At 56.6% G+C, this 17,521-nt stretch overlaps 2 protein-coding genes across 3 annotated transcripts; one reads left to right on the top strand and one right to left on the bottom strand.

Annotated features, from left to right (window-relative positions):
- Positions 1–264: 264 nt before the first annotated feature.
- SAC3D1 (SAC3 domain containing 1) lies at positions 265–2,831 on the top strand. Its single transcript, XM_019414924.2, has 3 exons — positions 265–397; positions 573–1,153; positions 2,231–2,831. The coding sequence occupies exons 1-3, from the start codon at positions 324–326 to the stop codon at positions 2,731–2,733; spliced, it is 1,158 nt and encodes a 385-aa protein (XP_019270469.1). The 5' UTR covers positions 265–323; the 3' UTR covers positions 2,734–2,831.
- Positions 2,832–3,032: 201 nt separating this feature from the next.
- On the bottom strand, positions 3,033–13,894 carry NAALADL1 (N-acetylated alpha-linked acidic dipeptidase like 1). 2 transcript variants are annotated; one of them, XM_019414923.2, is made up of 18 exons: positions 13,672–13,894; positions 13,418–13,590; positions 13,212–13,333; positions 12,733–12,855; positions 10,502–10,785; positions 10,310–10,414; positions 9,516–9,601; positions 9,289–9,408; positions 6,584–6,669; positions 6,436–6,499; positions 6,284–6,351; positions 5,966–6,057; positions 5,794–5,884; positions 4,442–4,523; positions 4,185–4,358; positions 4,022–4,109; positions 3,822–3,914; positions 3,033–3,475 (listed from the first exon to the last, which is right to left on the bottom strand). In XM_019414923.2, the coding sequence occupies exons 1-18, from the start codon at positions 13,869–13,871 to the stop codon at positions 3,289–3,291; spliced, it is 2,238 nt and encodes a 745-aa protein (XP_019270468.2). In that variant the 5' UTR covers positions 13,872–13,894; the 3' UTR covers positions 3,033–3,288. The 2 variants fall into 2 exon arrangements, 1 of the variants encoding a protein (XP_019270468.2); XR_002071437.2 differs by lacking the exon at positions 3,033–3,475 and having other exon boundaries at positions 4,442–4,549.
- Positions 13,895–17,521: the final 3,627 nt, after the last annotated feature.

The raw sequence follows: 17,521 nt of genomic DNA, 5'->3' as shown, positions 1-17,521 counted from the left end.
GCTGACCCCTGATCTAGAAAATAGGGAGAATAGTCTCCAGGGAAACAAGAGTAGAGAATGATAGCAGGACCGACTGAACCAGGTTATTGGGTGAAAAGGATGATGAAGGGGAACTCAAATTAGCGTTAGCCATTTTGGGAGGTGCCCAGAGGCGAAGAGCGAGGGTTTGGCAGGCAGAAACCTGGGAAGGCGTGGCTCTATTCCTTCCCCGCCCCTCCTGCAAAGCGGTTGGTTGCGGAAGGGACTACAAACTGGTGTGTCATGGGAGTGGGCGGGGCTGTGCGCGGTGCATCATGGAGGCTTAAGGGACGCCTGAGCCGGAGATGGTGGCGCTGAACTACAACGCGGGGCGTCTCGGGAGTCCTGCTGGAGGCCTTGTGGGAGGGGACAAGATTCGGTGAGAGGACGGCGCTTGCCGTTGGGCGGTGGGGACGCTAGGCCCCGGGCGGGGAGGCGGGGCCCCGCCACAATCAGCCAGCTCCGCCGCCAGAGTCCCCGCCAGCCCTCGCGTAGAATGGAGCGATTGGCCGCCGCGGTCCCCGGGATGCTGAGAGCCTGTCCTTTCCCCTCAGCCCACCCATGTCCGGCTGCAAGCTGCCGGTGGGCACGTGCCCGGACATGTGCCCGGCCGCCGAGCGCGCTCAGCGCGAGAAGGAGCGCCGCCTGCACCGCTTCGAGGTGGCGCCGGGGTGCCGCGGCGACCGGCCCCGCGCGGACCCGCAGCGCGCGGTGAAGGAGTACAGGCGGCCGGCCGCCGGCAAGGCCCGGCCCCCGCCGAGCCAGCTGCGTCCGCCGTCCGTGCTGCTGGCCACCGTGCGCTACCTGGCCGGCGAGGTGGCCGAGCGCGCCGACGCATCCAGCGCCGAGGTGGCCAGCTTCGTGGCGGACCGGCTGCGCGCCGTGCGGCTGGACCTGGCCCTGCAGGACGCGGGCGACGCCGAGGCGGCGGGGGTGCTGGAGGCGGCGCTGGCAGTGCTGCTGGCCGTGGTGGCGCGGCTGGGGCCCGACGCCGTGCGCGGGCCAGCGGACCCGGTGCTGCTGCAGGCCCAGGTGCAGGAGGGCTTCGGTTCTCTGCGGCGCTGCTACGCTCAGGGCGCGGGGCCGCATCCCCGCGAGGCCGTCTTCCAGGGCCTCTTTCTGCTCTACAACCTGGGTGAGTCCGGGTCCCGGCGGAAGGGCAGGGGCGGGGGCGGGGCGTGGGAAGGGTGCCTCCCTGTAGACGGACGGTGGAGGCCAGGGAAGGAACGGGAAGCTCTACAACCTCACCATTAGCTCCCTCCCCATCCCTGCCTTCTAGATGTCTGTCGAGTCAATGCGCAAGATCCGCCGAGCCCCGACGTGGGCCTTCCGGACTGTCCATTCCCATATTTGGGTCTCGGGTGTTTTTGTAATAAAAGTGGAGAGGACAAGGTTGGAACGGGAAAATTCACCTAAGTGATTTTCAAACTTTTTTAAACCTGCAGTTCAGTGTTCCAAAGCAGCCATGATTAGATGCCCATGAGACTTCTGACACAGAAGTTTCAAGACATTAGATCCTCCCTGTGGGTGGATGGTGCGTTCTAATACTATCCTATTTAATTGTAATAAAATGCTCTTGATTTCACAACCCACTAATGGGTCAGAAGCCTTAGTTCACAAAAGAGGCCCGAGGTTCCATTGTCTGTGATTCTCCTGGAAGGGAAGCAGGGGCAGAAGCTCTTGGAAGAAAAGGCCTCACCAGGTAGACAGGGAAGGTGTGGCAGAACCAGCTTCCTCGTCTGTTCCGCAGCTAGGACAGTGGAGAAAGAGCTGAGTTTGAAGCCAGAAAACAGATTTGTGTGTGTGTGTGTGTGTCAAATTCTACGTACGAACTCAAGGACAGCCTCAGGCCAAGTCGTGAAATCATCTGGGCCTGTCTCCCTCATCCGAAAACAATGCTTCACTCTGCTAAGAGGACCCAGACTGTTTGAAGGGGCTGTCTCTGCACCTCATTCCAATAAGGCTCAGGAACGGGCTGATGGAGACAGGGGGAGGGAAAGTAAGCTGGGCCCAGGGGAGGGGCGTGGCCAGAGCGGAAGGTGGGCGGCCCAAGGTCGGAGAAGGGCTTGGTGGTAGGCCAGAGGGGGTGGGTGTGGCTGAGGACCTTAGCAGGTGGGAGGCTAGGATGGGGGAGAGGCCTAACCTGAGGCCGCGGAACGTGGACCTGATCAGAGAAACACACTGAGCTGTCCCCCGGCTTCCGCCCTCACAGGCTCCGTGGAGGCCCTTCATGAGGTTCTGCAGCTACCTGCCGCCCTGCGTTCCTGCCCCGCCCTGCGCAGGGCCCTGGCTGTGGACTCAGCCTTTCGAGAAGGCAACACCGCCCGCCTATTCCGCCTGCTCCGGATCCTGCCCTATCTGCAAAGCTGCGCAGTGCAGTGCCACATAGGCCGTGCCCGCCGGGAAGCCCTGGCCCGCCTCGCTCGTGCCCTGAGCACCCCCAAAGGCCAGACCTTGTCCTTGGGCTTCATGGTCCACCTGCTGGCCCTGGATGGGCCGGAAGAGGCACGGGATCTGTGCCAGGCCCACGGACTGCCCTTGGACGGACAGGAGAGAGTTGTGTTTCTCAGGGGTCGCTACACGGAGAAAGGGCTGCCACCTGCGGGGACCTGCAGTGTGTTGGTGGCGAGCAAACTGGGAGGGCGCACCCTGGAGGAGGTGGTCGTGGCGGAGGAGGAAGATGAGGGTGTGGCTAGACGGAAGTCCCCTGCGTGAGGAGCTGTGCGCTCTCCCAGAGCCCAAGAATGGATCCAAGCACTGGTTTCTTTTCTCATCATTCCTACACAATAAAAGGAATTTGTTTTGTAGGGACAGTAACTATAATTGATTTATGTGGGGGAGGGCAGGGGGTTGTTGAGACACGATAGGTATGTAGGGAGAGAGGAACCGAGCCTGGGCAAGGCCCTAGCCATCTTGCGCCTCAGTTTCCCTGCTGGTCCCTGAGGGGTGGGCCTCGTGGTCGCTGGTTGGCATTATGCATCCCTCCCTTGCCCACGTACCACCAAGAGCAGCCGGTGGTTTTGACACTCCCCACCATCCCCGTCTCCGGATCTTCACCCTCTGCCGACCAAGATCCAGGATGAGGAAGGCTTGTCACTCCCTTCAGGTGTCCACAACTGGCAGGACCCTGAGCTGTTGTCCCAAGCTCTGGAGGGTCCAGTGATGGTGCCTTAGGTTGGCATCAAGGACGACTGGGGCACACCCAAAAAGAACTCGGGTGGGAGAAGGTTAGGATAAAGGATGGTGGGAGCTGGAGAAAGAGGGCTGGGGTCAGAGGTCAGCCACAGGCCGCAGGGTGGCTGCCGCGCCCTCCAGGGCCACCACCAAGATGCTGAGCTGCCTCTGCACTTCCGCCCAGGCTGCAGATCCCAGGCTCGTGTTCATGGCCCTGGAGCAGGCATTGGCCAGGCCTGGGAATGTGGCTACGGAGCCCGTGCGGGGTGCCCAGAGCACATGGCTGCAAGCAGATATGGGGGAGACGCAAAGTCACTCAGGGACCAGGAGAGGAGGGAGCTTCAGCCTGGAGGGGCCCCTCTCTGTACAGCTAGGCACCAAAGCGCCTCCCCGCCGCCTCAGAAACCTGCGGCCCTCGTCGCAGTGGGGGTGAGAGATGTACGTTATAGCCCCAAGGTGACCTTGATTGATTTGCCTCCCCTCCTTTGAGGCTGATTCCCCACCTGTTTCAAGGGGCTGTGCTGTGCTCTAAAGGCCAGCAGAACTCTGACATCTCTCCGGCCTCAGATGGGTGCCCCTTGCCCGGCCCCCACCGCACAGCACTTGCCAAGAGCCCTGAGCAGGCTCACCTGTAGTATCGTTCCTCTGGGAAGGCTCGCGGGTTTAGGAAGGTCCGTTCCAGCAGCATCAGCTGGTCGTTGAGCATCCGGACCTGCAGGGGGCTGGAAGTGGCAGGACCTTGTCACCCTGGAACCAACAGCCCAGCTGCCAGCCTGCATCCTGCCCCGGAGGCCACCCTCCCAGACACCTGCTTGCTGCCCTTTCTCACTCAGGGGTGTCCTTCTGCAGCGCTGACACGTGTTGGCCCAAGGCCGCGGCTGCCCCCTCAAACTTCTCCACTGCAGTCACCAGAGGCCCTGTGGGCAACAGCCAGCATCTTAGCCCCAGAGGTGCAGGGCTCCCCACACCTCCATGTTAAGGGGGCTCCATACCCAGGCTGATGCTGTGCTGCTCCAACAGGACCCCGAGGTCGCGCTGGGCAGCCTGCAGAAAATTTCGGAGGGTCTCTCCGTAGTCACTGACGTTAAGAGGCAGAAAGAGGCTGTCACTGAGCCTAAGCAGCACGCTCCCTGCTGTCCGGGCCACAGCCTGATGGCTGCTGAAGCCTGCAAGGAATGCCATCAGGCCAGGGCTCAGTCTTCAGCCCACCGCCCTCCAGCCTCAGGATTCCCCCTGCCCCCTTCCTCACCAGGGTCCACAAATTTGTCCACGTAACCAAAGGTGTCAAAGGCCGTGTGGTAGGTGGGGTAGATCCTGGCCGAGGTCTTGCTCTAGGGGAACAAGGCCAAGTGACAGGCTTGAGAGGAGAAGCGGGAGAAGGCGAATCAACAGCGAGCTACAACACAGGGACATTATCTCGAATCATCGCCACGGGTATGAGGTAGGTTCTAGAATTCCCACTTCACAGAGGAGGAAACTGAGGCTCCAGAAGTAAAGTCACCTGCCTGACTCCAAACAGCTAAGAGTAGCAGAACCGGGTCAGGTGCCAGTTTCCTATTTCACGTGAAGAAGAGGGCTTGGGAATCGGACAAGAGGATTCAAATCCCAGCTCTACTGCCCTGCAGCAGTATAGCCATGGATGAGAGAAGTGGCTTCTTGGAACATCAAGCAGGGAGACACAAGCTGGGCACTCCATATCCCTTATCGCATTTTACCCTCACACCAGTGCTATGAATCACCCCTGTTTTATACTGTTACTTAATCTATTCTGGGGTAAACATTTTTGTCATATTTTAAGATCTCTGGAATCAGGATGCCTCTTTGGTGGTAAGATTTGTTTCTTGGGGCGCCTGGGTGGCTCAGTCAGTTAAGCGTCCAACTTTGGCTCAGGCCATGATCTCGCAGTTCGTGAGTTCAAGCCGAATCTGTGCTGACATCTCGGGGTCCGGAGCCTGCGTCAGATTCTGTGTCTCCCTCTCTCTCTGCCCCTCCCCTGCTCGCACTCTCTCTTAACAATAAATGAACATTTAAACAAATGTTTTTTAAATTGATTTTTTAAAGTAATGTCTACACCCAATGTGGGGCTCAAACTTACAACCCTGAGGTCAAGAGTTGCATGCTCCACTGAGCCAGCCAGGAGCCCAGGATGCTTTTTTTTTTTTTTTTTGAGAGAGAGCACAAGTCAGGAACAGGATTCGAAGCGGGCTCTGAGCTGTCAGGGAGCCTAATGTGGGGCTTGCACTCACGAACCATGAAATCACGACCTGAGCAGAAGTCAGATGCTGAACCTACTGAGCCACCCAGGTGCCCTGCCCCAGGATGCTTCTTAAGTCAATGTCACCTTACAACTAACTGGCAGTGTTGCTTTTTTTCCCCCCTGAATAGTGCACATCACCATATCATATCTTAAAATCAGTAGTATCTTAAATTTGATAAATTGACAGGTGAGCATAAACATGTTCAGAGAGGTTAAGACACTGGGCTGAGGTAGCACAGCTACTGAGTGGTGGAGCCGGATTCAGTCTGCACTAGAGCAGCTCTGAAAGAGGAAGGGGATGGTGGAGCTAGGTACGGAGCTGGGAGACAGGAGTGCCTGCTCACCCGGTCATAGGTGTAGGCGATGTCCATGGAGGAGATGCCCAGGAAGTGAATGAAGGGTGCGTAGTCGCTGCCAGCACCCAGAGAGCCCAGGCTGTGGAAAGAAAGATGGTCGGGTTGGAGGCCGCTGGGCCAGCCCGCCCTTCCCGGGCCCCTGTCCTGGCCCTGGGCTCACCTGGGAACCAGGCCGTATTCTGTGCTGCTGCGGTTGAAATACCGGATCCAGTTGTCGTAGATGCTGAGGCCGTCGAGGCCCGGTGCGGGGATCTGACCCGGAGAGGAATCCAGTCTGGGGCTGGCCTCCCCCAAGGCCCAAGAGGCCGTCGTCCTCCGCTCTACCCACTGGAGTCTCCTTCCTATGCATAGCCCTGCGGCTCCTACAAAGCCTGCCCCCAGCCTCAGTCCCCAACGCCAGGACCCTCTAATAAGTACCAGCTCCAGCCCCGCCCACCCCGCCTGGGACAGCCCTCCTCCCGGCCCCACCCCCTTTCACCTGTTTGGCCGCGGAGAAGATGACGCTCTGGACCGGGGGTGTTCCCTGAGCCCTCAACGTGGCATTGGCTGTGGGAAGATCAGAAAAGCCTCTATTCAGGCCCCAGCCCCTCATTACCCGCCTCCCCCAGCCAGCCCAGCTGCCCCCCGTACCAAACACGGAGATGTCCACGTTGATGTAGGCCACGGTGCGCTCTCGCAGCTTGCTGAAGAATTCCTGAGGGTGGGAGGACCGACGTCAGCTCAGCGGTGCCCGGCCTCGGGAATCCCCTTGACCGCCAGCCTTGCAGGGCTCACTCACCTCGGTGAATTCTGTGGAGCCAATGAGGCCAAACTCCTCTGCCCCCCAGCTCGCAAACACTATTGATCTGCGGGGCCGCCAGGTTCCTGGGGAGGGGGATAAAGGGCTGGAGGACAGGGTCCCCGGATCTTGGGGTCGCTTGGAAATACTGAGAACGTGGAGAGGAGGAAGGGCTGGACGGGGCGGGGCTGCCAGAGACGGGAGGTAGGTCCCAGCTACTCTCCAGCCCAGACTTCTGGCCCAGGCTCCCTCTGGCCTCCTTTTTCCAGCCCCCGGCCTGTGCTATGACCCCACCACAAAATTGCCCCCAATACCAATCTCAGGTGGTCCCTTCTGCCAGGATGCCCTCCCTCCCCCTTCCTTATAGGCATGCTTTGGGTAGCCATCCTGACCCTTGGCCCCTCCAACTGTCTCCTTCAAGCATCCTATGCCAAACTCTTCCGGAACCTTCTCCACTTGGTAATAAGACACTGATGTTCTCCTTAGGGCATTATTCATATTAAGCCAGTCCTCAATGCCTTGAGGGAGGGACTGTTACAGTCTCCTTTTCGCAATTGAAACCGAGCCACAGAGAAGTTAAATGACTTGCTCAGGGTTACACAGCTGGTAGGAAGCAGAGCCAGGGTTCAAATCCACAGCCCGGCTCCAGAGTCCAGGGGCTTCACTAGCTGCCCACACTCCCTCTCACTGCCTCTGGCGACCGCGTTTCCATCTCTAATCTCGATGCCACACCGCTCTTGCCGCAGTCTCCAGCCGCCTTCCAGAAGCCTTAGCAGCCCTCGCTTGCCCCTTACCTCCTCCAGACACCCCCTAACCCTCCACAGATGACACATACCACTACCACACATGCAATGTGTGATCCTGGATTGGCCCTTGAACCAGAAATTTCTTTTGCTCTAAAGGTCATTATGAGAACAACTGGGACCATTGTTAATTTCCTGATTCTGGTCATTGTATGGTGGTCATGAAGGGAAATGTTCTTGTTTTTAGGAAATACACAGTTTATGGGTAAAAGTCCAGCATTTCTGCAACTTTCAAACACTCCAGAAAACAAAAAGAGAAAGAGAAAACAAGGTAAAAATCCTAATATCAGGAGTATCTGGATGAAGGGTGTCTAAGGCTTCTTTGTACTATGTTGGCAAGTCTTTGCGTAAGCTTGAAATTATTATTTTTTTAAATTTTGTAATGTTTTTATTTATTTTGGAGACAGAGAGAGACAGAGCATGAGCAGGGGAGGGGCAGAGAGAGAAGGAGACCCAGAATCCGAAGCAGGCCCCAGCATCTGAGCCATCAGCACAGAGCCCGACACAGGGCTCGAACTCACGGACCAAGAGATCATGACCTGACCCAAAGTCGGATGTTCAACCGACTGAGCCACCCAGGCGCCCCAGAAATTATTTCAAAATAAAAAACTTGAACAGCAACGACAGAGACAGAAATTCCTGCCCTTGTAACGAAGGGGATAAAGCCACAAGCTCAGCCCCCCTCCACTTATCAGTTGATCTCTACCACGCCTGTGATTTCACATGCCATTTATGCCACCAACTCCCCAGTTTATCTCTGGAGTCTCTATTCTGACCTGGAGATCAGCACTTTCAACTGCCTGCTTGCCCTCTCCCCGGGGGGAATGTCTCCTAGGCCCCTCAAAATCCATGTGTGAACGGGCACGCATGTATAACGATGTGATTTGTGACATCAGTAACGTAAAGAGGAAAGACAGCGCTTTCTAGCAGTAGAGTTTCCTATGAGATTAACTTGGTATCCATTCAAATTATGGAGTGATAACTTTAGCATGTTATAGGTAATGGAAGATGAAAAAGTTCCAGAGATGGATGGGGGTGATGGTTGTACAACACAGAATATACTTAATGCCATAGTTGTACACTTAAAACTGGTTAGAAGCGCAAATTGTATGGCACGTATATTTTACCACACACACACAAAAGCTAAAAAAAAAAAAAATCAACATGTAAAGAACTAACCTCATGTTCTTCCCCCTCGATCTGCCCTCTGACCCCAATTTGTTTTTCATAAATGGCACGGCCATATATAGGTTGCTCAAACCAGCAATGAGGGAGCCAGGAGTCCTCCACTCGTCCTCTCCCGCACCTGTGACACCCACAGACCTCCTTCCCATTGCCCCCACCTTGGCCCGAGCCCACTATCCCTCCTGGCCCTGAGGATGCCAAGGCCTCTGACGAGTCCCTCCATGTAGGGCCTTCACTCCCCATAACCTCCCCATTTGGAGCAGGAGAAACTGTGGCCACCGTTGTCTTTACACACGGCCACTCAGGTGTTCACTGTGGGGTCTGCTGTGCCTAGAACTGGCTTGGCACGTAGTAGGCATATGGGACATGTTTGTTGAGTTAACGACTGCCTGTCATCCCTGCCTCAACTAGGCTCAAGGCAGAGCCCGGGCACTGCCTTCCTTACGGTGGCACCCGGCTTCCCTCCACTGGAGGGACACAGGAGGCTCTCAGAAGCCACCGCACGAGCTCCCCATGTCCCACTGGGCGACCGGAGCAAGGCCAGGGCTGGTGTCCGTGCAGGTCGTCCCCCAGGGCCCTCAGGCTTGGCACAAGTGGGCACTGGAGAGTGAGAGAGAGGAGGTGGGAGAGGGCTGGGTGGGGGAAACTGGGGGAGGAGTGAGCTGCGGGTGACCTCCTGCTGGGAGAGTCCTAGACCGGGGACGGGGGTTGCCTCACCCTTCTTTAGCAGGGTCCCCAGGACTCGGGAGAGCTCCAGGAGGACGGCAGTGCCACTGCTGGGGTCCACGGCCCCGTGTACCCAGCTGTCCCGGTGGTTTCCGTACAGCACGTAGCGGTCTGGAGAGACGAGCAGAGGCTCAGAAACCAGGGAAGAAGGAGGGTGGGCGGGGCCGGCCGGGCGGAGCGCAGGGGGCGTGGTCAGGGAGCTCCGACGGGGCGCTCACCGGGCTCCACCGCCCCGCGGATGATCCCCAGGACGTTGGAGGAGTTCCGCAGCTCCAGGCGGTTGTGGACGCTCACGTTCACCTGGCTTGGGGAGCCAAGGGGGCGAGCAGAGTCTTGGCCCTGCCCACTCCCCCTCACAACCCAATACAGGGGAAACTGGGACCCAGAGCGAGAAAGGGACACCACGAGGTCACTTGCCCAGAAGTACCTGCAGAGGCAGCAAGGCTAGAGCCCCGCTCTTTAGAGTCAGTTCTTTTCACGGACTGACTTACTCAGGTGAGAGTATTTATTGGATACTTAGTGTAGGCCTGCACCGTACTAGGCTCTGGGCAGGGCCTGAGACAGACACAGCCCCGCCCTTGGGGGGACATCCCTCCCCTGAGCGAGACAAACCACGAGGAAGACAGCACCTGCAGGCGGTGAAGGGGTGTGGCAAGGACACTAACAGGTTGACCTGTAAGAGGACACCTGGTGGCAGATGGGGGGAGGACAGGCCAGGAGTGGCAGGAGCGTGGGGAATGGTGTTCAGGCAGAGGGAGCAGCAAGCAAGCGCAGAGGCCTTGGTTTGGGAATGAGTTCAAGAGAGAGAGGGTGGCTGGAGAGTAGAGGGTGTAGATGAAGGGCGGGTGGAACCCCACAGGGCCTTGTGGCTTCCCCAAAGACAAGACAGATATTTTGGAGTCAGGGGAAGGTTGGGAGAGAGAAGAAAGGAAAAGGCCAGGCCTTGACGTGGGCAGAGAAGCATAACAAGGGAAGAGGAGAGGAGCCTTGAGGAAGCGGGGCCCCACCTCACCTGTCTGCTGGGAAGTCTCCATCAGGTCGGAAGCCAGGCCCCAACTTGTAGTCACAGCCCAGTGCTCCCTGCCAGGCAGCTGGGGCCGAGGTTCCCTGGAGGTTACTGAGGAGGAGGTGGAGGGTGTGGGGGTTGGAGGTTGGCGGCCACTGGATTGCGGGCAGGGGCCCCCGGGGGGGCACCAGAGCTTACCAGAGAAGGATTTTTGCATCCTCAAAGCCAATGGGCTGAGTGGGAATGGGAGGAAATCCAGAGACAGTATCAGGGTTCAGGCGGAAGGAAGAAGGATTGGCCGGAAGGTAGGGAGTCAGAGGATCCCCAAAATACTCATAGTAGGAGCCTCGCTCCACCCCTGAGGGAGGCAGGCGCCAAGAGTTCGGAAAGGTCTGGCTGGCGGAGCTGTGCCCATCGTTGATGTCTGCGGGGTCCGTGTACACCAGCACCCCAGCTACCCCGTGCTTGGCCGCATTGACAGCCTGCGGGAGGGGGATGAGGCTGTGTTTAGGGGAAAGGAGAGGGGATGTCATGTCCTGTTCCGCTCCCTCCCTCACTGCGGCAGCCAGGATGGATCTGTCTTCCCACAGGCAAGATGATGCTCGCACAAGTCATTTACTGCAGCCCTGCTCGAGGGAGCAAAAGACCGCTGGACATAGGCAGGTCGATGCTCATGAGCAGGGCTGTCACGTGATCGGAGGCATCGCACAAGGGCACCCTGGGCAGCTGCGTAGGAGAGCAGGGCCACCGCTCACAGGAGCCAAAAGGCAGAAGCAGCCCAAGTGTCCATGGGCAGAATGAATGGATAAGCCAATGTGTGGTATACAGCACGCAAGAGGCAATTACTTAGACTTGAAAGGCAATGAAGTTCTGCTACAACATCGATGGGCCTTGAAAACATTATGCTAAGTGAAGAAGCCAGGCACAAAAAGTCAGTATTGTGTGATTCCTCTTATATGAGGTTTCTAGAATAGGCAAACTCATACAGCTGGAAGGTAGAATAGAGGTCACCAGGAGCTGGGGAGGGAGAGAGGGGACGTTATTTTTAGTGGGCACAGAGTTTCGTTTGGAATGATCAGGAGTTCTAGAAATGGACGGTGGTGATGGTTTGCACGGCATTGTGAAGCTACTTAATGCATCTGCATTGGACCGTTAGAGATGGTTAACACGGTCAGTTTATACTGGTATATTTTAGCACAATGAAAACAAAATAGTACATAGAAAGAAAGAAAGAAAGAAAGAAAGAAAGAAAGAAAGAAAGAAAGAAAGAAAGAAAGAAAGAAAAAGAAAGAGAACAAGGACACAATTTGTGTGCCGATGGAGAATTAATCTCCAGGATGTATTAAGGTGAAAAAAAGCACACCTTGAAAAGGTGGGTTTAGTATGCTGCTTTTATACAAAAAGAGGGAAAAATAAAAATATATATTCATATGCATTTCTTCCAAAAGAAACTGGATAGATTCCTCTTTGGAGGATGGCATGACAGGAAAGCTTTTGCACTCTAAACTTTTTTTCTCTTTTTAACTGGAAATTCTATAATTTGTGTAATTCCATTATGGCTCTTCCTCTTTTCTCTTTTGCAGATCTTATTATGGGCACTTCTCTTTTTTTTCTAAGTTTATTTATTTGAGAGAGAGCATGTGTGCAAGCGGGGGGGAGGGGGGGGCCAGAAAGAGGAGAGAGAGAGAGAGAGAGAGAGAGAGAGAGAGAGAGAGAGAGAGAATCCCAAGCAGGCTGGGAGCTATCTGACAAGGGGCTCAATCTCCCAAACTGTGAGATCAAGACCTGAGCCCGTGACCCCAACCGAAATCTACATGAAATTTACTACCCTAACCATTTTATAGCCTGCTGTTCAGCGGCAGGGAGGACATCCACATTTTATTGCACTACCATCACCCCCACCCACTTCCAGAATTCTTCGTCTTGCACATCTGAAACTCTGTACTCGCTAAACACTAACTCCCTGTTCCCTTCTCTCACTCTATATGTTTAAAAAAAAAAAAAAATCCCGCATTTTTGAAAAACACACATGTGAACTACTCAGCCAAAATGTTTAGTTGAAAAGATGCAGGCCGGGAGGGAGGGCAACAGGAGGGACTTAAGTTGAATATTCAGGAGAACTTAGACCCCCAGAATATCAAAGTTTACCTGATCCATTTATTTCCTAAGGCTCAGAGAGGTTAGGGGAGGCATCCAGGGTCACACAGCACATCATGAGTGGTAACAGCACAAATATAGCTCACCTCTTGTGCCCCAGCCCAGGGCTCCGCAGGCCACTCAACCCTGCTCCTTCCTCTTCCCCTCTCTTCTTCCTGCTGACCACCCCATCACACACACACACACACACACACACACACACACACATACACACACACACACACACACACACACACACACACCAGTTTCCTGCACTGGGGGCTGCTGCTCACCTTGGCCCCACGCCCTGTACCCCCATAGCGGGTCAGCGCGATGGTGCCTTCCAGTCTGATGCCCTGAGTCTGTAGCTCCATAAAGTCTTCTTCCGTTCCCCGGTTGGCGTAGACGAGGAGGCCCTGGTCCCAAGGGGAGGTGATCCTCAGAGCCAGGCCCAGGAAAGAGGGGGTGAGGAAAGGAGAGAGGGAGGCCGAGTGGCAGAGTGAAGGATTTTGATTCTATTTTCCCCGCCTCACCCAGAGCTTATAAACTTCCCAAGAACGGAGTCACATCTCGTTTCCTCTGGGTCCAGGTGCCCTGTAGTGGGCCTGACCTTGAACACGGGGCCATCAGCGTTTGTAAAATGGCTAGGCGATGGGCAAAAAGTGTGGCAGTGGAGTTTAGGGGGAAGGGCCCTGGGTCAGGAAGGGAGAATTTTGGGTGGAGCCAGAGGGGACTGGGCCTCGGCAGAGGGGAGGGAGTGTCCCAGGCCCACCTGCGGGGTTCCAGGGGGAGCGTAGGCGGCATAAGGTGGCACCACATCGGGGCCCCCCTGCTCCCCAGTCAGGTTCTGTTCACTCTGGCGGCAGGAGAAGAGGATGGTCCCAGTGGGACCCACTGTGGAGGAGGGGCAGCATCAGAGCTAGGCCTGGCAGGTCCCGCCCCACGGGCATCCCCAGACCTGAGTGGGAGGGACCTCACCGACAGCCACCCGGTTGGGCTGCTCCCGGCTGGGGAAGGACAGCAACACTTCGTACGTGGGGGCCTCCGCCGCGTCCAGGCCTGACTCCGGGTCCCGCCAGCGCTGCAGCAGGAGCTGTGCCAGCGCCTCATCCCGGGGGCTGGAGGCCAGGTGAGGCTCCCTGGAGAGTTCTCTGCGGGGAGACAAAGGGCCAGGCCCAGGGTCAGGGAGGCGCCTCTGGTGAACAGGAGGGGAGGGTAGACAGCCCTCTCACCTAAGGTTCTCTCGGATCTTGCTGGCATCCAGCTGCTTCATGACGGTCTCAAGGATCTCCAGATCCAGGTCCTGGGAGACTGAGACGCTGGGAGCTGGTGCTTCGGCCCCTTTGGGAATGGCGAAGTGGCCCAGGATGATCCCCAGGCCCAAGAGGGCAGAGGCCCCCACCAACCCCCCAAGCACCTTCACCCACTGCATCCTGTGGAGTCTTGGCCAGCTGGGGTCACTCCTTATAGATGGGTGTCAGGTCTAGTTAACCATTACCCCATGGGTGGCCCTGCCCTTTGGCCCTCCGCTGGCGGGGAGAGTCAGGGAGCATCCTGCAGGGAGGGCCGCGAGCTGTTCCCATCCACCTCCATATCTGCATCATTCACCGAAGCGACCCCCAGGGTATCAAGTCCATATGGGCACACTGAGGCCCAGAGAGGGACCAGGTCTCAGCCAGAACTGGAACTCAGAGCCACTGTTCAGAGCAAGGCTGGGCCTGCCCCCAGCCACCCCTGCCTCTGTCTCCTCAGCGCCCTTTGATTTCCAGCGCATTCAGCCCCCACTGCTTGAGCAGGTTTTGAGTTCAAATGCCGTCCTTGCTGGATGTAAGCTGTGTGACCCTGAGCAATTCGTTTAGCTTCTCTGACTCTGTTTTGTTTTGTTTTTTTAAAGCTGTCAAACGGGGATAATAGATCTGTTTCACAAAACTGGTGCTGTTTTCATTAAACAAGACCACATCTGCAGAAAAATCTAGCCCAGTGTCTGGCACATCATGGGAGTTCAGTACATTTTAGCCACTCCTGCCTCATCTGACTCCCTAAAATGCAAAACCTGGGGCTAAAGGAAGAAAGGGGATCCAGAAGAATTCTCTGTGTGTATCCTGCAGGGGTCCCAGCTTATGTGAGGAAGTGGAACTCTTAGAAAGGGAAGCCATTTCTTCCTTTGCAAGGTGACTTCCTCCTCCATCCTCTAACTGTATCTGCCCTCTCTGGAATCCATTCACCCGTTCATCCATCCATCCACTATTTATCCACCTGCCCTCCTATTCCCCCACCCATCTATTCTCCCATCCATCCACCCACCCAACTACCCATCCATCCATCCATCCACCCACCCAACTACCCATCCATCCATCCAACCATCCTTCATCCATCCATCCATCCATCCATCCATCCATCCATCCATCCTTCTATCCTTCCATCCATCCATCCATCCATCCATCCATCCATCCATCTATCCACCCATCCACCCATCTACCCATCCATCCATCCACCCATCCATCCATCTACCCACTAACCCATTTACCCATCCATTTTTCTATCCACGCATCCACCCACCCTCCCATCCATCCATTCCTTTATTCACTCCTTCTCTTATACCTGCAAGTATCCATTCATCCAGCTCTGTGCAAAACCCGTGTTAGGGCCTGAGGAGGAAGAGGTGCCCAAGACTTCAGGTCCAGAGGGGAGACAGGCAGGCTTTGGGCTCAACCATGTGGTAAGTGCCCCTATAGAGGGAGGACCAGTGTGTTCCCAGTGGGGAGAATGAGGAATTCTAAGAGGGAACATTTGAGGGGATCTTCCAAGGATGAGAAGGCATTCAGCAGGCAGAGAAGGCAAGGGGCAGGCCATCCGTGCAAATGGCCCAGCATGCGCAAAGGCTGAGAAGGAGAGGAAGACACCAAGTTCTCACTACAAATGTTGATTGAGCCCCTTCTGGGCCTCAGAGAGCCAGGCAGGGTGGGAAGATCCCTGGGGCTCAAGCTGTGACTCCTCCTACCCCCATGACCTATCTTGCCTTGGGCCTCTCCCTAGCCAGGCTGCAGCCCATTGATTGTTCCACAGATGCCCCAAGAGCTGGGTGAGCCGGGCAGGGTAGACTTGGTGTGTGTGTGTGTGTGTGTGTGATTTCACAGCCCACTCCTGGAGCAGCCCCCTTCCTGCTCACAACCCTGTTTTGTGGACACCACCTGCCCCCCACCGTCCTGTGTCCATCCCCCCTGGTGCTGCTGGTCAGGAGGACAGCATGGGAGGACTATGGGTGGGGTTTAGTGTGATCAGTGGTTCAGGGAGGCACACCAGGAAGCCACAGTTTTTGCAAGGTGGTTATCAGCACGCCAGATATGACCTTGGATCTTATCAGAAGCCTGTTAGTGTGGGGAGCGTACACATTCCTGAGGACCAGGAGGACTGTCACCACCTGGCAGGCAGTGGGAGGGACATCAAGATCGGCTGATAACTTGAGGAACAGACACGGTGATGACGGCATGAGGAACAGCCCCACGGTCCCACACCACCCCCTCCTGGAGGGATTAGCCGCTTGAACCTGTGAAATTACAGATGCGACACGTGGACAAGGGCGTGTGACATCTCTGTGTGCCATCTGAGAACCCAAGCTCAGGCTGTTGGAGTCAGCTGGTGTCTACACTGCACTCTGCACCGGATGTAAACCTGGCCAATTTTCCTTTCCCCATCTTGGCTCGGTGGCTGGTGTGGCCCCTCCCTGAACATTTTGGATTGTGGTGTTGATGGAACCATTTAAGGTAGCTACCGGGTTCTCTTTTATTTTCCCACCTCACTTGTTGATCCTGCTGCCTGCAGGAGTTCTCCTGTCCCTCCAGGACCCCTGATCCATTGGTGCCAGCTCTTCCCACTTTCCCTCTCCTCCCTCCTGGCCTCGCCCAGCCCCTTACAAAGCCTCTCCACCGGCCTCCTCTTCTGCTTCCGTCACATTCGCTGGGGAAAAAAACCTGGCTCTCTGCCCACTCTGCACCTGTACCCTTGACCCTGAATGGGCCTGCAGAATCACGTGACCTCACTGGTCTTGCTTTACCTTTATGAGCCCAAACCTCAGGCAGGCTGTCAGCACTGCCCAGCGGTCCCGTTGTCTTTCCCTGGTCCTGGCCTGCTCACCCTTCCCCGCTCCCGGATGGAAGCTTCGCCCTCACTGAATCTCACTGAATCACCCTAGCTGAATCTCTGGAGCCCAGAACAGAGCCTGGTACGTAGGAGGCACTCAGCACATGCCTGTCGAATGGATGGAAAGCCGCCTTGGACCAGCGCACCTCCTCAGCGTCGGGCATTCATGGCCCAGCTATCTGGGATTTAAGGAGCAGAACGCAGGGGGCCCGGGGCAACCCCAAGGGATACAAAGGTGGGCTCAGAACCCCTGGGAAACAGACCCCATCTGAATGAGCCCCAGTGGGATCGCTGAGGTGGCCACGGGTGGGGGCCTGCATGACACAAGTGCCCTCGTGAGACGGGGATGTGGGATCTAACAGTCCTCCAGGGCGGGATGTTTCCAGAGGGTGCTGCTGCTGGGCCGCGGGATCGAGCCACCCTCACAGGCACGAATAGCAGCCCCTTCAGGTGGGGTGGGAGTTGGGAGCCTGCTGGGGTACCCCACTCCACCCTACTTCCACGGGGCCCCCGAAGCCACGTCGGAGGCGTGGGTAGATGCACCGGAAGTAGGCTACTTGCCAACCCTCGCTGGATGCTAACAACTCCCCGAGCCCGCGCTGGGTCACCAGTCCTCGCGGGGGCCTCTGAAGTGGGCATGTTGCAGATAACATGCAGTTAACTGCATGTTGCAGGTAAAGAAGCACGTGTGGTTACTTGGTCGAGGCCACACGGGCTGGCACGTGGCGGAGCTGAGATTAGAACCCGGGAGCAGGACCTCTTCTCTCCAAAGCTACACCACCTCTCAGGCTCCAGGCGGAGAGGGGCATCCCATTCTGCTCCTCACAAGGCGGAATCACGGGGACACAGGAGGCTGGTTTGCCAACCCAGTCTCAGTGCCTTGGACAGAGAGGCCTGGACGATCGGGGGGCACAGCTTGTGAATGGCACAGTAGTGTGTGTG

Source organism: Panthera pardus, unplaced genomic scaffold (assembly GCF_024362965.1).
Source record: "Panthera pardus isolate Hobbes unplaced genomic scaffold, ASM2436296v1 HiC_scaffold_12, whole genome shotgun sequence".
Classification (NCBI taxonomy): Eukaryota; Metazoa; Chordata; class Mammalia; order Carnivora; family Felidae; genus Panthera; species Panthera pardus.
The sequence above is the reverse complement of the archived record's forward strand: the minus strand, read 5'-3'. Positions and strand labels throughout refer to the sequence as shown.

Bases quoted from the DNA above. Each gene is read 5' to 3' on its own strand.
- SAC3D1 (XM_019414924.2), top strand. From the start codon at position 324: ATGGTGGCGCTGAACTACAACGCGGGGCGTCTCGGGAGTCCTGCTGGA. The intron at 398-572 runs GTGAGAGGACGG...CTTTCCCCTCAG, and splicing joins GTGGGAGGGGACAAGATTCG to CCCACCCATGTCCGGCTGCA. The intron at 1,154-2,230 runs GTGAGTCCGGGT...CCGCCCTCACAG, and splicing joins CTTTCTGCTCTACAACCTGG to GCTCCGTGGAGGCCCTTCAT.
- NAALADL1 (XM_019414923.2), bottom strand. From the start codon at position 13,871: ATGCAGTGGGTGAAGGTGCTTGGGGGGTTGGTGGGGGCCTCTGCCCTC. The intron at 12,856-13,211 runs GTGGGCCTGGGA...CCTTGGGACCAG, and splicing joins CTCCCCCTGGAACCCCGCAG to GGCCTCCTCGTCTACGCCAA. The intron at 4,524-5,793 runs GTGAGCAGGCAC...TTGTTCCCCTAG, and splicing joins TCGCCTACACCTATGACCGG to AGCAAGACCTCGGCCAGGAT.